This window comes from Camelus bactrianus, chromosome 14 (genome assembly GCF_048773025.1).
Source record: "Camelus bactrianus isolate YW-2024 breed Bactrian camel chromosome 14, ASM4877302v1, whole genome shotgun sequence".
NCBI classification, from domain to species: Eukaryota; Metazoa; Chordata; class Mammalia; order Artiodactyla; family Camelidae; genus Camelus; species Camelus bactrianus.
The window spans coordinates 25104408-25127915 of record NC_133552.1 but is presented as its reverse complement, the minus strand read 5'-3'; the positions used below and the strand labels follow the sequence as shown (position 1 = coordinate 25127915).

General features: G+C 33.8%; 1 protein-coding gene across 4 annotated transcripts in view; it reads right to left on the bottom strand.

The window, feature by feature from the left end:
- Window positions 1-23508, bottom strand: part of PCDH17 (protocadherin 17) — a 98367-nt gene that overhangs the window by 54830 nt on the left and 20029 nt on the right. For 3 of the 4 annotated variants that reach the window (XM_074378259.1, XM_074378256.1, XM_074378257.1), the window contains 2 exons: window positions 8469-8527; window positions 8163-8335 (listed from right to left, as the gene is read on the bottom strand). In XM_074378259.1, the coding sequence (XP_074234360.1) occupies window positions 8163-8335; window positions 8469-8527 (232 nt within the window). The remainder of the gene's footprint in view (window positions 1-8162; window positions 8336-8468; window positions 8528-23508) is intronic. The other variant, XM_074378258.1, reaches the window with a different exon arrangement.

Below are 23508 nucleotides of genomic sequence, written 5' to 3'. Positions count from 1 at the left end.
ATACCAGATGCTGGGTTTTAGAAGCAGATGTGCGCGCAGGAGAAAAAGAGATGTCATTGAAACTTTTAAAGTTAGGTGAACTATGGGACAGTTGCAAAGCCTGGTAAGCAAAAATAAAGTGAAGCTGATCACAGTTTGGGAAAAGTTTTTTCTAATAAAATGTAAAGCTGGATGAATTTGGCAAGTCCTAAAAGACAACACAAGAAGGTGGGAAAATTGATTTTAAGGTGCTCTTAGATAGATGCAGTCTAGTGAAAACTTAGGGGCTTGAAAAAATATGAATTCTTGGCAAATAATACAATTTCTTAAATGCCACATATGTGAATCGTAAATCTGCCTTTAAAAACCCGTAAATGATTTCTCTCTGGTATTAAATATTCAATAGTTCCTTCCTGCCCCGAATATGTGGCAGTCACTTTTCATTTCTTTCCTAAGGTGAATTTACTAATAATAAGTTTATAACAACATTTCTTTAAAAAATGATTTTTCAGAGATTGCCAGATGGCACCTGAGAGGATGGACACCATCATCAGCTACTCACTCTTGCCTTTGTAGAAGTGGATTTGCTGTTGCCTGTTAAGGGCAGGTCTGGGAAAAGACACTGTTTGATTGGAAGGTTCAGACTGCAGCAGCCATAATGCAGAATAGAAAACAGAAGAGAAGCTTGAGAATATAAAAATGCGAGTACTTGTCTATTCAGGGTCAGTTCTAGGGGAAATTGCAAAGTAGGTCAAGTTTGTGTTCAGTGGCCCAAACCTCTGTCTCAATAACCTCCTCTCAAATCTTGAATGTATGTCTCCACCCTCACAGGACAAGAGCCTGCAATTCTACTCTCCCATTTCTTTACTACTACTTTCTTAAATAGCTCCTTCACAGTAAAGTATAGGTTGTGGAAACCGTAAACTGTATCTTTTCCAGACATAATTAGAAATATGGTGAGACTGCAGTCATAAGGCAGTAAATTAGGGAGGGAGATTAGAAGAAGAGAGGCTCAGGGCCTTGCCAAACTCTGAAATCATACATCAATACTGCCGTACTTTAAACTAGCCTAATCCTGTTTTGAATATGGGGCCCACAAGCAAACTTAAAACACTGACTTAAAGAAAAAAAAAAAAGAGAGAGAGAAACAAAGAACAACAAAAAATCCTTTAGCTTTAGTTTTTGTAGTTTTCCAGAATGTCCTCTGGGAAGAGGGAAGGCAACCTTTACGAACGTAATTTAGTTTTAAAACCGGGTTCATTGGAGCAAACGTAGCTTATTTGGTCTTTCCATTATTCTCAACTTTCTATTGATTATATTTTTATTAGATTTTAATCAGGAATTCCATTGTGAAATGTTTTGAACCCAGAATGTAACTTAAGAAGTCAGATTTTCTAGCAGGAAAGGGTACAGGGGAAGCACAGAACTGAATAGAGTAAAAGAAATGATAATGAGACAGGAGGGAAGAGGGCAGGGCATAGCCGTTAAAGGAAGGACATAGCAATTGAAGACTGGATTCCTATTAGACCTTGATGCCCAAGACGGTGGGAAATTTGACTTCCAGAAGACCTTAAACTTCATTATACACTCACTGTAATATATTAGTATGGTAAATGACATACCCACAGGCACCATGACAGTTTTGAGGCTGACCATAAAAGGTCCAAAAGTGGGATTCCAGGCCCCTTCCCCAAAGTAGTTGGAATCATCCTCTCACTTGTTAACATATGAAATAATTGAGCTCATAAAAACTAACAACCCCCACCTAGTGGTCTTTCTCTTGCCTTTTGAGAAGGCCTGCTCTCTGTCTGTGGAGTGTGTATCTACTTTTACTTTAACCGCCCCGCCAATGCCTCATGGGCTCTCTGGCCTTCTGAGATGGCCTGTACTCTGTCTATGGAGCAGGTATCTCTCTGAATAAATCTATCTTCACTGTACTATGGCTCACTCTTGAATTCTTTTCTGCGTGAAGCCACGGACCCACACTTGGTAGGGCTCATCCCAGGGACTCGCCCAAAACCTGGGACACCAACATCCTCTCGTGTTCCATTTTTCCTGTGTCAAGAAGGCATTAAATAAAATAAGAAATGAGAAAGAATTTGAATGGAGCAACTCCTGAGGATCAGAAATGTCCTGGAATCCAGTCAGAGGGGAAGGAACCGTCATCTGGGCCTAACAGGGCGTTAGAGTCCGTGGCGGTGATGTTTCTATTGCAATCTCCAGCACAGGCTGTCAATATTCACCATGTCAATGCTTCCTCACTAGCTTCAGACTTCAATTCAAAGACTTGGTTTCAGTCAATTATAAAGAAATCAGAAGCCCGATTATCCTTGGAAAATTGAGAACAGTCACTGAGCTATCAATAAGAGGCTCAGAGAAATTGCCAGTCAGCACTCATAAAACCTGCACATTTATTATTTGGCAATCAGTAGAGACTCCTGAAGTTTAGGGAAAGCTTATTAAGTCTTAAAAAAAAAAAAGTTTGAACAATCAAAATACTTTACAGGGCTGCTGATGGATAGAAATTCAAAGGTACAGTGTTTCATTCTTTATAAAATGGCATGTAACTTTTTCTTTACAGAAATAATATTTTACGTATTTTATTAGTTCTTGATATAAATCATTTTTCTTATTCCAAAATATAAAATCAGTAAAATAAGATCAAATGTTATTTTGGTCAATTTTCTGTGTCATTTTCTGATAAACAATGACTTATTAGATAGACATACATAAATTTGCCTTTCTAAGTGATGTGCTAGTATGATACCATACAAATTCCAAAACATTTGGATAGTTTTACATATTCTACCTACTCACTTACCTACCTACCGACCTACCTACCTATCTATAGTATTTGAAGAAGGAAGTATAAGGAGAAATCTAATTGACAAATAGAGAGGCAGGGCACAAAACTGCAATCAAAAAGAAAGAAACTGTTGTGGGACACAACAGGGCAGCCCATTGGTGAGATGGAGACATGCAGGTTGGTAAAAGAATTTACCAGAGATAAAGTATGGGAACAAAAAAGAGTTTATTAGGGTCTGCTGTCATAGACAACAGAGGGCCACAAAGGCGAAGGGTGCCCTGTGAGCACTGAGGGCCAGTGATTGGGGTCTTTTATAAGGTTAGGTCACAAGGTGCCTGATCTGATTGGTTGTAAGTTAGGTAAGAGCTTTAGGGTCCCTGAAAGGTGGTGGGTTTATGGCTCTGATAAGGTGGGCTGAAACAAGCCAGGCTGAGCTATTGTGAGATTAGATGTTACCTAGAGCTGTTAGTTTTTTAGGGCAAACATGCCCAGTAAAGAATGTGCTTTATCTGTTAAGGGATCACAGGCAGACGTTCGAAAGCCCAGGAATGGGGGTCCATAGACACTGAAGGATGTCAGATGGCCCAACAGAAACTAAGTATGTTCTCTGAGAATTTTTTTTAATCACACTGTGAGAAACTAAAATAACCTCTATTAGAGGGTTTATTAACATAAAATCCTTAAAGCTATCTTCAGCTGTAGTGCAGTATATCACACCTTCAATTAACTACTGAATGCTTTCAAATATTTTTTCTAATATAATGGGCAACACATACCAGTGTTGCATTTTAGAATGGCTAAACTGATGGTAGTAAGAAAAAAAAAATCAGAAACAGGACAAATGGAAAAAAATCTAACAGCACAAAAGAAAAATAAAGTAATATTTGAGCTAATAAAATAAAATCTAAAAAGGCCTAAGATATTTGCAAAGGAACACCCTTATTAGCATAGAAAATTCCATTGAAAATATGAAGATTATTTTTGGAATTGACTTTCATTTCTAAGTTAAAAGAAATATTTTAAATTAGAAACAGAGCATTATTTTTCTTGAAATCTAAAGAGGGAAAGAATCCAAATAAGCTAATATGAAAAAACACAAGCTATAATATGCTACTGATTCTTTAATTGAAATCTATTAAAGCACTACTATAAACTTTCAGAATAAGAAAAAGACGGATAAACTGGTTTCTTTTTGTTTAGCTTTTGGTTTAAGAGGAAATTTACCTTTGATTTTTACGAGATTTTAAAAGGGAGCAGGACCCTGTGGGTCCGCACCTCCAACCCCTGCATCTAGTTTATAGGAAAGCTGAAGTCTCCCAGGCCTCCCTGAGTCATAGAAGAGCAGACTCAAGCAGTTGATTAGGACAAGCCTGCAAGCAGTGGGGGATGGGGAAGACCCTGACCACCTATCTCAACGATTAACTGAGATTATTCCTTCATTCCCTTTAAAACTTTCATGGCCAAACAGAATCTTTGGAGATGGTTTTTCGAGGGGGATGCTGAGTCCACCAGACTGCATGCATTCTGGTTAAAATAAACTTTCCTTTTTGTTACCAAGGCTATTGACCCCAGGATTATATCCCTGCCCCTCCCTCAAATAGAAACCAGTTACTCTTATCTAAGTCTCAGGAGACAGCTGCAGAGAAGAAACAAGAACTGGTTAGAAATCAGCCCAAGATGGTGGAGGATTTGACTTCCAGTGGACCTTGAGCCTCATTATATGCTCATTGTAATATATTAACATGCTAAATGACATGCCCACCAATGCCATGACTGTTGACGGTTGCCATGACAACCACCAGAAGCCCAGACAAGGACTGAAAAGCTTGGACAAGAACTGATTAGCTCCATCATACCTGGAAGGACATAATGGCAGAAGCCTCCTCCCATAATTCCATTTGGCTGGATCCGGGCCAGAATTGTCCCTACCGCCCATTTTGGCTGATGGCTCCCTACTCGAGCACCTCTTCCTCATGCGACTGTTTTTCTTCCCTTCTCCCTGCTCGAGCACTTTCCTTCCATTTCCCTTTCTGAGCAAAAAAAGTGGCTGTTCATTTCATCCCTCTGCCTCTGCTGCGCAAATTCTTTCACAGTCAGCAACAAGAATCCACACTTTGGTGGGCCTTCTAATTTAGGGGTCTCTCCATCTACTAACAGTTTTAAAAGGTATTAAAAATTAGGGTTCAATATGTGAAATCTGACATGAGATAATTGTTTGAATATGGTTGTCATCATCTTTCATCTGTAAAGAAAATCATTCTTTATAGGTGTGCATCAAATTAATTTGGCATTGGCTGTCATGATGCTTTCCAAATAAATTAACAGAATACATTGGCCAACACAATGGCTGATTGCTTCCTCAAACATTTAAAGTTTTTTTCCTGAGTAAACCATTCCTTGTGTGCATAGTATAAAGCCTTGGGAGACGGCAGGCCCTGAAGGCGTGCTATTTTATTTCTAATGCTGACTTCACTACTTGCAGCTGCAGAACATTGAGAAAGGTTCTTAACATCTATTAAATGTGAGAGTAACAGTACGCACCTATCTATAAATACAATGAAAACTAAATAGGATATTAAGTTTTAACTACTGAATAATTCACTCCATGCATGTAAGCCATGTTGGTGTTTTTCCCCTCCAAGCTTTGCATACATAAACTCAGGTTTTAACTTACTCATCAATGTTCATTTGGTATCTAGTCATAACAATGAATCAGAATGTGTATTGGAGCAAATTCCATCATTTGGAGACAAAGTTGTACAGAAAAGACACAAGTTTTGGTCCTATCTAGACATCAGATAAAATTCCAACCTGCCATGCACGTCCATAAATTTCCCATGAGCTCAGTTTTCTTATATGTAAGATAAAACATGATAACTACTTTAGAGTTTGCAGGTTAAATAAGCTAATGTTGAAATGAAGCTAGCACAGTTTATGATAAGTAGGAAGGACTCAATAAATTCTAGTCTTCTCCTTTGAATCTGGATAAATAGATGGGTGTAAACATAGATACATGGATAGAAGAAAGACAAAGAAAAAAAGGGAGGGAGACAAAAAGATGATCTAGAAGATGGAGAAAGAAAGACAGATTGGAGGTAGACAGATAGGGAGACAGATGACAGCTAAAAGTAAATGGGAGAGAGGTTAGAGAGAGCAAGAAAGGTCTAATAGTTACATACTATTTCTTGAAGGCAGGCTGCAAGTCAAATTTATTTTTGATGTTCCCAAAGAATCTAACTTTCCCTATATATTGAAAGCATTCAATAGATATTTGTTAAATTAATGAATTAATGAATCAAATCAATTGATCAATCAGTCAATGAAACCCTTAGTTAATCCATCAAAATCATGTTGTAAAGTAGAAGTCAATCTCTCTCTTGTATAATTCATAGCTTACCTCCTAAGTATGGCTTTTGGATTCATAACAATTTTCCCATATTTGTTAATAAAGATGTGTGGAAACTTCTTGTTTTACAGGAGACATTTCTATTGGCAGTCTCACTCACAGACTAGCAATTATTTTACGTGTAAGATTAAATAAATATATGCCAACTATATGTTCTTTGAAGAACAATAGCCACCTTTCTAAGATATCGCTTTTGATATCAAAATTGGAAAAAAAAAACTTTTTGGTATAAATTACATTTCCAGGCATAAATAAGATCATTTCCTTTTTCTCTAGGGGCCTGTCTTCATCCTCATCAAGTAAATATATTGTTCAGTCAGTGGATGGGAAGGAATTAAAGAGTTAATATGAGTATTTTTTTTTTAAATTAACAAAATTTCTCATGAAGATATGACAATAAATGCAAACTCTTTACTTACTCTATGCAGCTTTACAGACAGTAGCCAATGAATTATCTGTCAGTCACTTTATCACAGACATAAATGAGTCTGTTAGGCTAGGCATTCACATACCAAGATGCAACAGCAACCTACTACTTAAAATGTGCCTAAAATATTCAAGTTATCACACGGTCAAAACCCATCAAGACCATTTAAGTCACTTGAAGTAAACATTCAAATTTTCAGGAACTGTGAATATTAGATACGTATTCAGATAGTTTTTGTTAAAACTAATTTTTAAAACAATATCGTATTGTTATTTAGGAAATTGTTACAATATATCTGACATTTATTACTTAGTAAAAAGGACTTTTTGGGGAGGTCATCCTTAAATCCAGCATAATTATATTCAGTGCAGAAATGTTTTATATATATATATATAAATTTTTTCCTGTATTGAATGCATATAAATGTGTATGTGTGTGAGTTCAAATTTCAGCATGATTGGAGAAATTTAAAATCAGAAAGCATTCTATCTGCTGACATATATGTGATAAGACAGAATGCACTAGAGGCAATAATTTACTCTCTACAAATCATCAATCATTAAAACTTAGAAGAATAAATAAATATCACATACGTTAAATGTAGTTTATCATTAAATACACTGTAATAAAGATTAAACATATTTAAATACTATTAATATTTTGAAAACTAATATTAACCAATATAGCATGCATTTGTAATTCTGAAATTTGATTTATACAATAGTTCTTTTCATTTTTTATAACTGGAAATAAAAAAAAGCTTATTCACAATATCTAAGTCTTACACATAAGAGTAGCTCAATCCTCTTTAGCTGAATCACTGGTAAATATTCCATCGTGTTTGAAACAATAAAAATATCAAAATTAATAAAAAGGCATATCAAACTAATAAACTGAAGATAAATTTTTAGAAAAAAATCTATGTATTTATTAAGAAGTATTTCTCTTTTTTTTCTATCAGGGTAAACAAATCCATAGTTACTTGATAACCAGGAAGACTTAGATGTAAATCAAAAGAAGGAGCCAAAACCCTGGCATAGATGTTATTTGATTCTTGAAAAACTACTTTGAAGCTAAAATCTACACTAAAAAGAAAGCAACACAGCAAAGAGCTGTGAACTTTCAATTAGGTTTTCATTTCACCTAACGGTTTTGAATTTACTCATTTTAATCCAAATATGAACACATTAAGATGTGCATATCTAGCTAACATACTTCCTTGTTTTCCTTGCTAATAAAATGCAAAACTGGAAAGGTTAGAAAATGCTCACAAAGATAAGTGCAATCTAGTGACTTTGGCCAAGTTCTCATCTTAAGAAGATTACAGACGAAAATCCATGGCCTTCCTTTTTCTGTGGTTACTCAGGTACTGAATAATTCCTTTTCGTCTGAGGACAACCTCGGATTTTGCTGCTTCTTTTGCTGTTTTATCAATGGTCCACTCCAAGGTGATAAACTACAACTCTGGTACAACTAGTACTACTCTAGGTTTATACCGATCGCTTAAGCTTTATGCTTCGTAAGCATTGGAAGGCTTCACTCACCTTGTTCAAGTGGTTGGCTTTTAGTTGACGTAGTTTTCATCTTGAGTGCCTCCCTAACAGACATGTCACAGCAGGAGCCTTTGTTAGTGTCTTGGTCACTGTCAGCCTGATCACTGTCCCCGTGCCCACTGTCTCTCAGGCTGGCTCTTTCTGGGTCCTTAAACGTGGAGCTACTGAAATACATATAAAGAAAGAGAAGAGAAAGTGTTGTCTCTACGAGTCTGAATCTCAAGTGTAGTCTCTCGCAAAGCAATTTTGACACGAATGCAAATGGGGAAGCCGAGAAAGTTATTTAATAGGCCTTACCTTTGAACAAACTGCTGCCTGCTGCCCATGTAATTGGGCTCTGCGGGAAAATTGTCTGTCTGTGAAAGAGAAGGAAAAAAATACGTATAGTTGTACACTGGACAAATCTCCTGCAGAGCAACAAGATTTCCTAGTGGAAAAATGATTAATAATTCAAAAATTCCCTTAATCTTCAGATTTGTACATTTTAATTAAATTGGAAATTGCTGACATGTAATTATGTACTCAGAACAATTAAATGATTCCGGTCCACAAATTACCTGTTAAAGTAAACAATGAGCCTGTCATAACTGGCATTTTCTGTTAGTACCAGGATGGATAACACTGTCCATGTTGTTTCATTACTTAGATATTAAGATTGAATATTTGTGGGAGGAGTGGAAAAGAATGGCCTAATTTCTCCATATTAAAAGCGTGAATTATTTAATAATATTCATTTTTAGACATAATTACATCATCAGCTGGGATGCTATGCCCTCCTTGATGTAACATCATTTAAAGTCATCCACTCCTCAATTTTGCCAGTAACAACATGACACATATGGTTGGACTCATGTCTATAATACATTCTCATCTGCATCCTTGCTATGGAAATTGTACTCAAACAACACAAGGGAAAGGCGTGTTCACTTTCCAGTTATTAAAAACAAGGTAAAATGAAAATAAGAAATAAAATGGTCCTTAGAACACTGAGAGTAAAGACACTGAGAAACCAGGCTTGTTTTTGTGGTTGTTTTTACTGCTTCCAAACTGACATGGAAGTCTGCCAAAAAGAACTGAATTCTCCTTGTACCGTGGAACAGAGTCTTTTGGGAGAAAGAGAGGAGATCTTTCATAGATCTCCCTTAACTGTACATTCATACACATTACTTCTTCTTGCAGCTGACTCAGCGACAAAGGTTCTCCTGTTTTCTGCCTCACTTCATACCACACCATTGTGCTCTGAAGCCGCTATGGGTTCCTACCAGACCCTCCCGCATGCAAGTCTCAGTGACACAGGAGCGTGCAATTCATGAAGCAGAGGGTCCAAGGTAAGGCTTAATGTAGAGCAATATGTGTTTTCCTTATAAATAAGGCTAATTTAAACTAACGGAGATCCTTTTTTTTTTTTTTTTTTTTTTTTGGTCCCATGTAATAATTTAACTTACTTGCCCTTTTAAACAATTACTTGGAATAAAAAAAAAAAAAAAGACATGTTAAGTGTAGTAGCTTAAAGTACTATGTAAGTTTCACTGTCTGTTAGGAGTTGGGGGACAGAAAAAACCTTCACAAATTTCTTCATCTGTAATCTTTCTTGTTGTTTTTTCAAGTGACCTTTGTCAAAATAAATGCTAAGGTGAAAGGAAACAAGGTAGATTAATTTCTCACTCCTAATCCACTTTGACTAGTAGTTGGTGGCAGACATTTTATATTATTAGGTTTTACTAGTTTCCAGGTTTTGTGAAGCACCTGAATTTTTGTTTCCATAATAACAATTTTGGAAAAGAAAGATCAAAATGACAATTTAGGATAACTTAATCTTCCAGTAAAAGTAATAGTGGAAATCAACACCAAGGGCAAAAATGTCTGTAAAAGAATTTTGCCAATTTTAAAAACAATAATTACTTAGAAAGTGCACACTTTTACTTAAGGACATTTAGTTCATTTTTTGAATTGGTCAAAAGCATGTACTAACCCCTTATTGCTATTAATTAAAAGTTAAGCATGAGTATCCTAAAACACTTCAGGAAAACAGAATCCTGGGTACTAAGGAGAGAGTGAAATGTAAAGTGAGAATGTGAACTCTAGAAAATATAAGGGCTATTACAGTAATCCTGTGAGTTTAATGGCTTTAATTAGGTGAAACCTCATAGGATGTGGATCCTTACTCAGTTAGACACATATAAACAGACTGGGATACTGGGACAGTATCTAAAAAGTTTTGCATATTGTTAAAGTTCTAACCAATTCTAGTAAAATAAGAAATTTTAACTCAGAAATAAAAGACATTTTCCTTTTGAGTGAAGAGCTGTTTTAAATCATATGTGAGTGTGTGTGCAAGCATGTGTGTATGCATATTTGTAGGTATGAATCAGAGTGATGAACATTGGGCAATGGTAATGCTACTAAATATTGTTTTGATGAAAATGGAAAACCAAGTAGTTAGAAAAGAAGGAATTTTGGAAAGAAAAGAAAGAGAAAAAATAAAGATGGAGAAAAGCAAGGGAAAACCAGAGAAAGAGGAGGAAGAGAAAACCAAAAAGATATATGAAGGATAAGGAATGAGGTTGAAGGATGGTTAAATAAAAGGTAAAAAAAGTTGGTTTATTATTATAGAATTTGACAACATACAATTTTAGAGGTCTGCAACTTAATTAGCAGCAGAGTATCAAAAGTTTACTAATAATGTCTGTCTACATTCATCCATTAAAATAGGTAGGAATGTGAGAGATTGGGCGTGTTTATAATTACCATAGTGAAATAGCCATTTGGCCTTTAACAAACATATGACTAACTCACTCTAAAAACCACACTGCTTTTAATATAGAAAATAACATTTCATTATCCAGGCTCCAAGGGTGTCTGAAAACTCATTTAAAATAATCTGAATATAAAATAACAGTATTTACATGGAAAAATTAAAATAGACCAAAAAAAAAGAAAAAAGAAAACATGTATCACAGCATCATTGAATTTAGAAACAGAAGGGCTTTCAGATATTTTCCAACAGCGTATTCTAAAAATTGAGCTCTACCTTGCACATTTAAAATCTTAACTTTTAAATCTAGGAAGAAAGTAAAGTTTGAGGTCAGGCACTTCAAGCTTTTTAGATCTCAGTAGAGTAATTAAATATAAATATGTTTAACTCTTGAAAACTTTATCCTTTTCCATACAAACTAATCACTAGATTGTTTTTCTTTCACATTCAACTTGAACACAGCAACCTTTGACTTTTATTTTTAAAACATACAATGTGGGGGGAGGGTATAGCTCAGTGGTAGAGCACATGCTTAGATGCAGAAGGTCCTGAGTTCAATCCCCAGTACCTCCATTAAAAAAATAAATAGACAAATCTAATTACCTTCCCCCCTCCAAAAAACATACAATTTATCATAAAAAAAGTAAAAAAAAAATGATACCTGGAATTGGTGGGTAGTTACAGAAAAGGTCTGAAGTACACACATTGAAAACTTCAGGGTATGATGATCATTTTAATCTACTTCACTCAGAAATAAAAAGACAAAAGTTTTGGTGTTTTCTTAAGTGATCATTTGCTCATAACAAACATATTTGTGCTAATTTATAAAACTGTGCCCTCCTAGTGTGACTTTTTGCTGTGGTTTCTTGTTATTTTGTTTGATAAAGATAAAAATTTACATATTCCATACTTTCCTTTGTACAGCAAACATAAAAAAGTAAACAGGTAATTAAGTAAACAAACACACAAAGTAGATAAAGTCTGCATGAAACTTTTTTTTGCTTGTTTGCCTTTATACATTTCTCTACTAGGACTCAGCAAATTGTTGTAAATTTATAAATGATATTAAAAATCAGAAATTGTATCAGCAGTAATCCAATAATAAACTATTCCTAAAATATGCCATCTTCTACTAGTTGCTCATCTATTAGAACTCTAGAAAACAAATCATGATTTTCAAAACAAATGTCTCTGAGAAAAGACCAAAAGAAGGCACATACTTAAGCTGGATCATGTTGCCTGAAATCAGGAAGTTCTTATTTGTGGAAGTAGATTAACCTGATATGACTACTTGTGTGTGCCTAAAGTAGTTGAGCTGAAAATGGAGAATAAAAGGAGTCAAAATAGATTTTTTTAAACTATTAAAACAGTAAAAATAGAAATGTTTAAAATATGTCAAGCACATGACAAAATTCAACATCTAAATAGATATTAATGATAAAAGTTTTCAGCAAAATAGGAATGGAAGGAAATTTCCTCAACTGTATAAAGAGCATCTACCAAAAAAAGAGTGTAACTAACATCAGACTTGAAAGACTGAAGCTTTCATCTTAGCTTTCACCACTTCTATTCACCATTGCACTGAACATCCTAATATGCTCAATAAGGCAAGAAAAATAAATAAAGGGCATACAAATTGGAAAAGAAGGAAAAAAATTTCAGTGTTATTGTATTCACAGATAATAGCATTGTTCAAACAGAAAACAAAAAGCAATCAAGACAAACAAATACAAACAGAACTCAGAATGAATAAATAAATTAAGCAATGTTGCCATATTCAAGGTCATCACACACAAAATAATCATATTTCTATATTCAAGCAATGAACTGTTTGAAAACTGAAATATCAAATGCAAAACATGTAATAATAACCCCCTAAAAATCAAATATTTAAGCAAATAAATATTTTTAAAAAATAAGTATAGAATCTGTATGCTGAACATTACAAAAACTGATGAACTAAATCAAAGAAAGCTTAAATAAATGGAGAGGTACATCATGTTTATGGATTGAAATTTCAGGGTGGAAAAGATGTCAATGTTCATCCAAATAATCTATCCATGTAACATAATTCCATTCATATACATTGCATGATTTTCTGTAGCTGTAGACAAGAGGATTCTAAAACTCATAACAATAGGTGGATCATGCGTGAAAGGACAGAAAAGAATAAAATAAAACTTATAACAAAAAGCAAAGGAACTATAATAACCAAAATCATTTTGGAAATGAAGATTAAATTTGAAGGAATCACACTACTAAAAATGGATCATCTATCTAAATGAAAAATGTAAAACTACAGAATTTTAGAAGAAAACCCTGCAGAAAATCTGTGTGACCTGATGTTAGGCAGAATTTTTAGACATTGATACCAAAAGTATGATCCATAAGAAAAAAAGACCGAAATTAATGCAGCAATTTGTATTTACCTTAAACAAATGAAAACTATGCTCACACAGAGATTTGTGCATGAATATTTCAAGAGCTGTCTTTGCCAAAACTGGAGTCAGCCCAAATATCTTTCAACAGGTGAACAGACAGACTGTGGTACATGCGTGCAATAAAAAACTATTCAGCAATAAAAAAACTCAACTACTGATGCAACAACTTGGATGAATCTCAAAAGCATCATGTTGAGTGAAATAGTTCAGTTTCAAAATAATTACATATTGTATGATTCTGTTCATAAGACTTCTGAAAAAAGCAAAAACTATTATGACAAAAAACAGATTGGTAGATGTCAGAGACTAAGGTTGACTACAGAAGTACAGTACGAGGAAGATTTTTAGGGTAATAGAACTGTTTAGTAACCTGATTGTGGTGTCGGTTTTATGAAGGTATACATTAAAAAAAAATGCTGAGAACTCAACACCAAAAAAAAAATTCATTTTACTGTATGCTAATAAAAGGTAATTCCAAATATATATATAAGGTGATCATCTTCATCTCATATATGCTGACGATACTTCTGTCTCACAGAGAATTGTAAAACTGCAAGCTCTTTCATTAAATAGTCTCACTAAAGAATGTTTCTGAACTGTGTCTTTTAAAATTACATAGCTAACTTTCAAAACCCTACGTAGAAATCCCATATTCATTTGTACAGACTACAAATGGATTCAAGATATAAAGCTCCATTTAGCCACACTAACAAACTCAAGCAATACTTTATAAGACAGTCATCTTAACTATGAATTATTTAGCTCAATTTTCATTTTGTTCCAAAGATGTTTTTTCTTGTGTGCAGTGCCTGTTTACCCATACACTTTAAGTATAAAACAGATACTTTAAGTAAAGATTTCAGACTGCATTTATTGCAAAAAAAAAAGTAGCTTCAATGAAAGAAAATGAAGAACTGAGATCCATCCTCAGAAATGGTGAGTTTTTAAATTTAGAAAATACTTCATAAAATTTATTCTACAATTGAAAGTGAATAAAATATCATTGTAAAGACTCTAAAGACATTTAATATGAAATTATTAATATCGAAGATGTACCAAAGTGAAAGCAAAATATTCTCAGAATAACTTAACAACTTTCACGGTAAAATTGGGATAATGCTGTCTTCAATGTGTGGGTTTATATATTATATGAGATAATATGCAAAAATTTCTCAGTTCCTGTTATAACTTTAAAATTTTTTAAATCCTATAAGCAAAACTGTAATGATCATGATATAATGATAACTGGATGAAAGTCTGGTAATTGTAAAGCAGTACTTGAATTTCTAGAAAATGAGACAACTGTGGCATGAGAAAAATAAAGACCTCATCATTTTGAGTCTCATTTCTAATTATTTTCTAAGAAAAATAATCAGAATACTATTCTCCAAATGCATCCCTGCAAAAGGAAGAAAGAATCATATCGTGACCCTTAGGAAACTGGATTCTATGGTTATTTTTCACCATCATAGATCCTATTCAAGTAAATGGTGCCAGGATTCAATGAGATTAGTGCAATAACTGTGTGATAAACACATGCACAATAGCTTGGTGCTAATTTGCCAGTAATTATCTCACATTTTCCATTAAAGAGTCATGAGACAGGAAACTTCCCAAGGACAGAACAATTTTGACAAACCACACAGCTCTAGCATTTCCAGAATTATTGTTGTGGAAACACAGGAGACGGTGGTTTATAAACAGCTGGCCTTCTTAATGTTATTTTGCTTTTCTAAGTCTGTGTCTTTACCAAAGAGGAGAACTTTGGGACAGAGGCTCAGTAGGTAAATTCATTCTGCAGACACATTTTTAGCTCAAATTATAGTCAATATAAAAAATCTAGCAGTCAACAATGTAAAATTCACAATGTCTGAGATTCAATCAAGAATTACAAGGCATGCAATAAACCAGGAAAGTATAAACTACACCTAGAAGAAAATCAATCAATAAAAACAGACCCGGGCATGAAAAAGATGACAGAATAATCCAATAAAGACCTTAAAAATCTATTGGAACTCTATAGGATCAAGAAGGTAAAAGCATGACCCTGAGAGTAAATGTCTCAGATTTTGAGCCCTAAGTACCTTCTTTGCATCATCTAATCTTGGGCCTGAAGGAGAGAAATAGACAACCCAAAAGAATGAAATGAAAGCTACAATATTTGACATTAAAAATACCATCAGTAGGACTGACAACAGATCAGACAATGAGGGAGAAAGGTGCAGCATTTTGTACCAAGTTCTAGAAACATTTGCCTCAATAATTATATATGATATTAAATGGTTACTTTGTGTTTATCTGTATAAGCTTTATGTGCTTGTGTCAACATCTTGCTTATAATTTAGTGATATATTAGAGAGAAAAGACAAATGTGCCAAATACAAAAAGGATCTCCCAAAGTCTGCAATACTAATATGAAGAAAGTTTTCATTCTAGAATTATTGATCTAAAATAGGAATTATTAAAGAAAAATGAAGGTTGTATATTTGACTCGTTGAAGTCATCATTAAGAGAGAACTTCTCACAAACTAATTTTGGGTTGGATATGCTGTTAGGGTACCATTATGATATGATATGTTAAATCGTATCATTATAGCTTCAATTATACTTAGATGATTGATGTTTTCTAATCCAGGGGAATAGGGGAATGAAATTTTGAAAATTCCTTTGAATTAAGGACAGAAGATTGATTGCATATATTGATGCCATTGGGTTGAAAACAAAACAAAATAAGTTGAGATTTTCCTTTAATTCAAAGGCACTGCTTTTCACATTGATAACAAACATTCTCTTTGCAGCAGACTGAACACAAGGGAGTGTTAAGAGGGGAATAATTCACTTCAAGACTTTTCATACCGACATTGCTTCTGATAGCTTTGCCTTCAGCAGAATATATGGTGTGGTTCTTTCTACATTGCTGAAGTAGGCAAGAGCGTTTTAAGCCACCACTTACAAAGTTATCTGACAGCACCTATGGTTTTGGAATTTTTTAAGTGCATGAGGTATGGCAGTAACTGTATTTATTAGTAATTTTCAAAAAAATACAAAATAATACACAAAATAATAATTTGTGTTATGTTACTAAAAGGCATACTAAAAATGAGACATTCTTGCCACATTTAGCAAAAACTAGCATTACTTTAAATTAAAAATGGGAGGAGAGGAAGCCATATCCTGAAAGCGATTATTTTAAGTCTACTGCTCAATTAGGGTGACTTAGATGAATTTTTAAAGTGATGTGTCTGTATCTGAAAACCTCTTTCAAATGTTAACCCTTTAATAAATGACATTGCTAATTTGTGACTCTTAAAGAAAATCATCTTTGACAAGAAGAAAATTGAGAAACTCAAAAGCTAAGACAAGAGCTATTTGTTATCTGTAAAAACACACAAAATAGAGAATGCTACACATTCTCTCTATATATTTGCGGGAAACTGGAGCCCAGAGGCTACAGAGGCACCACTGAATGTTAGCTGTGCTTTCCCATTGGCGATGGAAGCACGTTATTCCTTGAGTTGATGTCTTAGGGAAAAGATCCAAACTTGTCAGTTACTAACTTCCACATCCCTAGATAATTAATCCATTCTCTTGGATGTGGCAAGTTTCTCCATCTCAACCCTTTCCAATACCCGGTCTTCCTTTTATTTGCCAGTGTTGGTAATGGTGGGGAGAGTTTGGGGTTCTTTTTTCTCTGTTTTCTTTTTTTTTTTTTTTTTGCTGACTCTTGGCCAGACAGTCTTAGAGAACTCTCCAATGCTTTCCTCCTATCATGTTCTTTTTCCATCTTTGCAGATACTACTAGATATAAAATAAACAGGAATTTTCCACTGACTAGCAGAGGGAACTATATTCAATATCTTGTAGTAACCTATAATGAAAAAGAATATGAAAATGAACAGGTGTATATATATATATATCCCATATATATATATATGACTGAAACATTATGTTTTATACCAGAAACTGACCCAACATTGTAAACTGACTATACTTCAATTAAAAAAAAAAAAAAAAAAAAAAAAAGAATGTGGAAGGACTTTTCTCAAGAGGGAGGGAATACTGGGGATATCTAAAACTCAGTTCCCTGCAATCCAGCCCTCCAAGACTAACAACTCAAAGAGTCTATGTGGCCAATAAAAATTCATTACAACTCTGAACTTCTAAAATTCTCTACATATGAAGAGAGATAGAGAAAAGGGAAGGAGACACATTGATGACACATGATCTGACTTATCATCACTCTGAATGCTGTCTTCTGTAAAATACATTTCCCTAAAAATCTAATTTTATTAATATTAAGGAGCTTGCTAATAAACAAAAGATGTTTACAAATTGAATTGTTTAGATTCAAACCAGTTTTTAGTCTAACTCACCTAGTGAATATGGACTTGCTTTGAAACTACACCTCACTGAATCTAAATGCGTGTAAATAGTGTCACTGTGTCCATTCTGTGCCTGGAGATTTGGAGTGTGCTGTCCTACGTTAGGATCTACAAAACAGTATTATTGATATTTATTATTCATTCTTCTCAAGGGCCGTAGGAGACACAATAGTGTTACTGTCTATATATTTTTTTTAAACAGAGAAACCACAGCTAACTGACTTTCATAGAGTTTCTTGTCATACATACACACAATTCATTGCAGAACAAAAGCACTTGCCAGAGACTGCCAGGACCAGTCACTCAGTGTACTGCCTCTCTGAGAAACAGAGAAAAATAATGATCCATCCCAATATATTCAGGAGTAAGTTAATGAGAAATTAATGTGAATTGCCTTGAAATGCTTTTAAAATTATTGATATACACTAAGCAAAAACAGTACAACAATCACCTCCCGATAATAAGATGGCTCTTTGAAAGAGTCTGCACTTTTACCTTTCTTTCTATACTTTCATGTTAAATTATTTTAATATGCTGAATATTATATTTAACTCCAATAACTACATTTTTCCTTTGGCCAGTAACATAAAAAGGTAATAATGGCCATTTATTATCAAATACTCTAAAGCATGCAGTAGGCTTAACTGCATGATTACTTACCCTCAGTTTAGTCATATGTATAAATTTTCAAAATAGGCACTTCTGAACACTTACCTTTTAAAGTCAAATTGAAGGTATTATACTTAGTTAATCATTGCATAAAATTCCCCAAAAACAGATAGCTAATGTAAAACGTGGACCAAACTGTATGCCTGTTATCCATTTTATCAGTTTATTTTGTCACAATACACTAAAATTAAAAACTATATGAAAACAACGATTTTGGTAAACATAATTCACCAGTCTTGCTCCTCAAAAGATTACTTAGGTAATAGATTACATTTTGCAAGTGCAAGAGAAAAATGAGCAACCAGATCAGTTTCCTGTCTGATTTTGCATCAGCCTTTCAAGTCATTAATTGAGATGCTTAGATGCTTTCCAATTCCTAACAGGAGAAAAAAAATAAAAAGAATTCAAGGTGAAGTTGAATGATTCAGCAGTTTTCTCATTTTTTTCCTTTCTCTAACTCTTGATAGGCATAGAGGATTTTTAACCCTTTATAATTATAAGAAACATTTTGGCCAATCAGATAAAAGCCAATATATTTTACAATAAATAGTATTTCAGGGGAATTTTGAGTCCCCAACCTTTTGCATGAGTTTCAAAGATAATTTACTAACTCCTTCCAAAAAATCAGAAATTCTATAAAAATTTAAATTTCCAAGAGAAAAACTTACTCACTGGAATTGAATTTCTGGTTTAAAAACAAAAGAGTAATTTTAAAGCATAATTATGGAAATTTAAGAGATAACATACATAGAATTTGAAAGACTTGTCCTCGGAAATGAGTATTACAAAGGAAAAAGCATTCTTAAATTTGAGGAAAAAATTAATTATTAATCAAATTTATGACTATTAGAGTCCTAGAATATTTTTCATCTCCCCCCTGAAATATAAGAATAAGTATCACATTTAAAATGTATGATTCAATGGAAAGAGTCTATTTCAGGTTGATGTTCATACCTGAAATTAAAATAAAGCTAAGTGTCTTTACTAACGTTAACATATTTTTAATTAAACATTAGCACAAAATGAAATGAAATATCTCTACTCTTTATCAGGCTGTCACTTAATACCTAATTCAAACATCCTCAGTTCCTGCTTTGCTTGAAGACTTTAATTCTAAAAATTTGTCTTCTCCAGTGAAGGAAGAAATTTCACCTTGAGAAGTACTTCATGAGACAATAGGCCAGCAATCTTCTCCATCTTATTTTGAAATAACAGATAATCATTTTGATTTTATTAGGAACTATTTATAGTCTACATGATGCGTTTTTTTTTAAACAAGCATTCAAATAGAAAAGAAAATTAAGAAATATCATTAATAGTAATGATTTACAAAGTTGGTTGGTGAACCCTGGCTACAGGGCCCACTATCTGTTTTTGAAAATAAAACTTTTGTAGGACTCAGCCATGCAGTATGGGTTATATGTTGTCTATGGCTGTTTTCATGATCCAATGGCAAAGTTGAGTAGTCGTGACAGAGACCTTATGGCCCACAAACACTAAAATATTTACTACTTGGCCCTTAATAAAACAAGTTGCAAGTCATATAATTAACATTTTTACTCTACTCACTCCTGTAGATAAAATAGTAATGAGGCATTTTCACATATGTGCTATGCTTAATCAGATTTAGGAAAAAACACAAGTCATTTTCATCCTCTATAAGACACAGACTTCCTCACAGAGTCTGCATTTGGAAGGTAGCTGATTGAAAAACGTTCATATTTGTTAAGTGGGTTTAGGTTTCAGGTGATTTGTAGTATGTTTATATTTGATTCCAAACAATGTAAAACTGCAAAAACAGTACCATCATGGGAAACCTGAAAACAAAATGCACTTAAATGCATGAAGTTTCCTAAATTACATTTCAAGTTCCTCTAGAGTGTACTTAGAATAAAAGTAACCCATTCTTTCCCAGAGAAAAGAACTGTCCAGTTCTTAGTCCTTTGTCTCCTGTGCTTCTTTACATATTTTATAAAGTGATGTCATCACTGTATCTCAGCCCTTCCAAATCTATTATTTCCTTTCAACCTCACCAGCTGGGGCCGTTATAATTATTTCCATTTTATGCATGGAGAAACTGAGGCCTGTGGAATTCATGAAAATTAGCTGGAAGTCCCATTATGAGTAAGCAATATGAACAAGTTTCTTTTGACTCAAAATTGTGCTCTCTTTCAAAAAAAAAAAAAAAAACCCTGCAAGTATTATATTATTCCTCTTGCTTTTGTGTGTATTGTACTCTGCTTTCTATTCTATTCTATTTATCATTGTCTATTATACAGATTATTTTCATTCTAATAATGCTTGTTAATCAACACTCCCTACAAAGTTCTAATACCAGGTCACACCTCCTTGAATGGCTTTGTTCCTGTAACTGTTCAACTCTGAATTAAACACAAATGAAAGGCCTAATGTCTACTGGACAATGTTGACTGGAATAAAAGAATCAAAGCCAGTTTCATCACACTATCACACAATCAAAGCAAATCTGAGAATCTTGGTCTGCTTCTGGACTCTTAAAAATCTGGAAGTATTTTCACTGTGTAGAACTAACTACAGAACCTCCTGACGCTACTGCTGGTTTCCCGTTTGAAAGACCCTGTCGCACTGTGATATACGTAGGTCCCTGGAGATTTTTTGATGCTTACTGCGCGGAAGCCTTAACGAATTCTCTTCCAAATTGACCTGCAATCTAGGAACTAAGCTGCATTACTACATAGGGGCAATTTTCATGCTATAAGATGTTCTCACACTCGATGGATACCTCAACAGAAATGCACGTCAAACATGATACCCCAACTGGTGTAGGAGGAAAAACCCTAAACTCTGAGTCAGATGACATTAGTTCTCTATTCCTAGCAAGCTGTGGTAACATTTCTGTGCTTCAATTTTCTCACATGAAAAGAAGTGTAAATGAAATCAGATGCTGTCATATGTCTCTGACTTCCTAGTATTCACTGCCCTACACCAGTTCTTTTGTGGAAACTTTTTTTTTTCCATTTCTACCTGGTGTGGGCTTTTCTTTCTACAAGTTCTCCCTGCCTAAAAAGCACAGTTCTTGACAAGGACTTGATAACATCTTTCCACTTTAGAGTTTTTTTCAGTAGTTTAAGAAGTTTTAGATATCTAGAAACCAATTTTTGCAAGATAGTCTACCAAAAAGTGGTCACATTTTAAAATGTCCAGTTAACATTCAAACAAAGGTGACCATTCTTGGTTTAAAGAGGTCAAAATATAAATTTACAGTAAAACAAACTGGCATTCCAGTAAAGTCAATTTTTTATAATCACAAGTAACTGAGAATAAAATTGTACTCTTGTGAATAATAAGACCAACTAAAATATTGTTTTTATAGAGAATATGCCTGCATATCAGTACATTAAAATACATCTGCTTCAGAATTTTTTGTCTTTTGTTGTTAACAATAATGATTATGTATTAATGTTCATTCAGAATTTAGAACTGTCAATATTCTTTAGAAGTAGAATCATATTTCATCTTCAATACTAGTAACAGTCCTATGAGTAGCAAATATCACTAAGCCCAGTAAGAAAACGAACAAACAACAAAAATTAAGAAATGTGCTCCGGACTGAAAAGCAAGTTTTTTTTAAATCAAGTCCTTGGCAACAGAATCTCATTGTAAAGAATCTGTCAATCAGAGAGTAACTGATTATATGAATTACAATATATCCATTAAGTGGCCCAGAATTCCACCACTGTTAAGCTAATATCAAACTACGTTATTGACACAGAAAGATATCTATGCTATATTTATATAATTTTAAGCAAAAAGCAGCTTAATAGGTTTTGCATATATCATTTTTTAAAATTGAATTGTAGTCAACTATAATATTGTACAATATCTACCACTTATTGTAAAAATCTAGTTGCATGTGTATATGTTTGTATGTCATGTATTACTCATCCCAGTGAGGACTGGTACAAACCTCTAAGTTAAACACTAATATTTCTTCAGTTAAAAAATGTTAATATTAACATTAAGTGGAATAAACAAAGATATTAAAATAGCCTTAAATCAGTTCGGGTCTCAATCCTTTGGATTTGATAATTAGAAAAGAGACTGTGAATCTGAACCAAAAAAGTTCGCAGTAGGTAACTCTAAGAACTAAATTATAAGCAATTATGACTTTTTAAATGCAACTTTCTCTATGTTCAATCCACAAGCATGTAACGAGTTCTTACTATACACCAGGCACTGTTTTAGGTATTTTTTTTAGTAGAATTTTTGCAATAAATAAGCATCTCTTTTAAAATTATGGAAAAAATATATAGTCACCTAATTTTTTTAATAAAAAATAAAAACTCAAAGTCATATAGCTTGAAAACAACTTGAAGTTATCTTAATGAAAAGACTGAATTTTTGCATATCAGGGTTTTATAATAGTTGTTGGTTTTCCTAAGAGGAAAAGCTCTTCTTCTAAGGAAACTATAGGCTTGCTAAAAATCAAAGAGGAAAGGAGTGACTGGCCCTATGGTCATATGTAGCCAATTCATCCCTGGAGGCTGATGACAAAATCCCAGTTGGATGTTAGAGTTGCTGAAATCCAAAAGGCGCTGGACCAGCAGAGTCTGGATCTTAACCACATTGGTCTAGAGGCACAGTTTTAGTGAAGCAGATCCATCTTCAAAATGTATCATGAAAAAAAATATTCAATTTCCCCAAATCTATATATTTACATCTCAATTTTCCTTGAAGAACTCTTCTTTATAGGTTACATCTAATTCTGTGTTTTTAAAAATATTACATCTCCTTTTTTTTGGTACAGTAGATACATTTTTGTATAAATACAAAACACAAAGTAGATAATTTCCCCACAGGAGATTTAAAAAGCAGAAGACTTGTTTTCTTCACTGTTAGCCTGTTTTCTTCTTCCTTCTTTTCAAAACAGGGAGTCAAGTTGTCACATATAGTTTGACAAATAGGATTTTCCTCTCTCTGAAGGAGCATGAGTTTATTCAAGCAGAGTCAAGTAGTTTATAAAAGCTATTCATTTCAGATAAAAAAGACAAAGTATAAACTTCTTCCTGGTCTAGTGTGATTTAAGGATCCTGATCTCCTTTTTCTTGAGA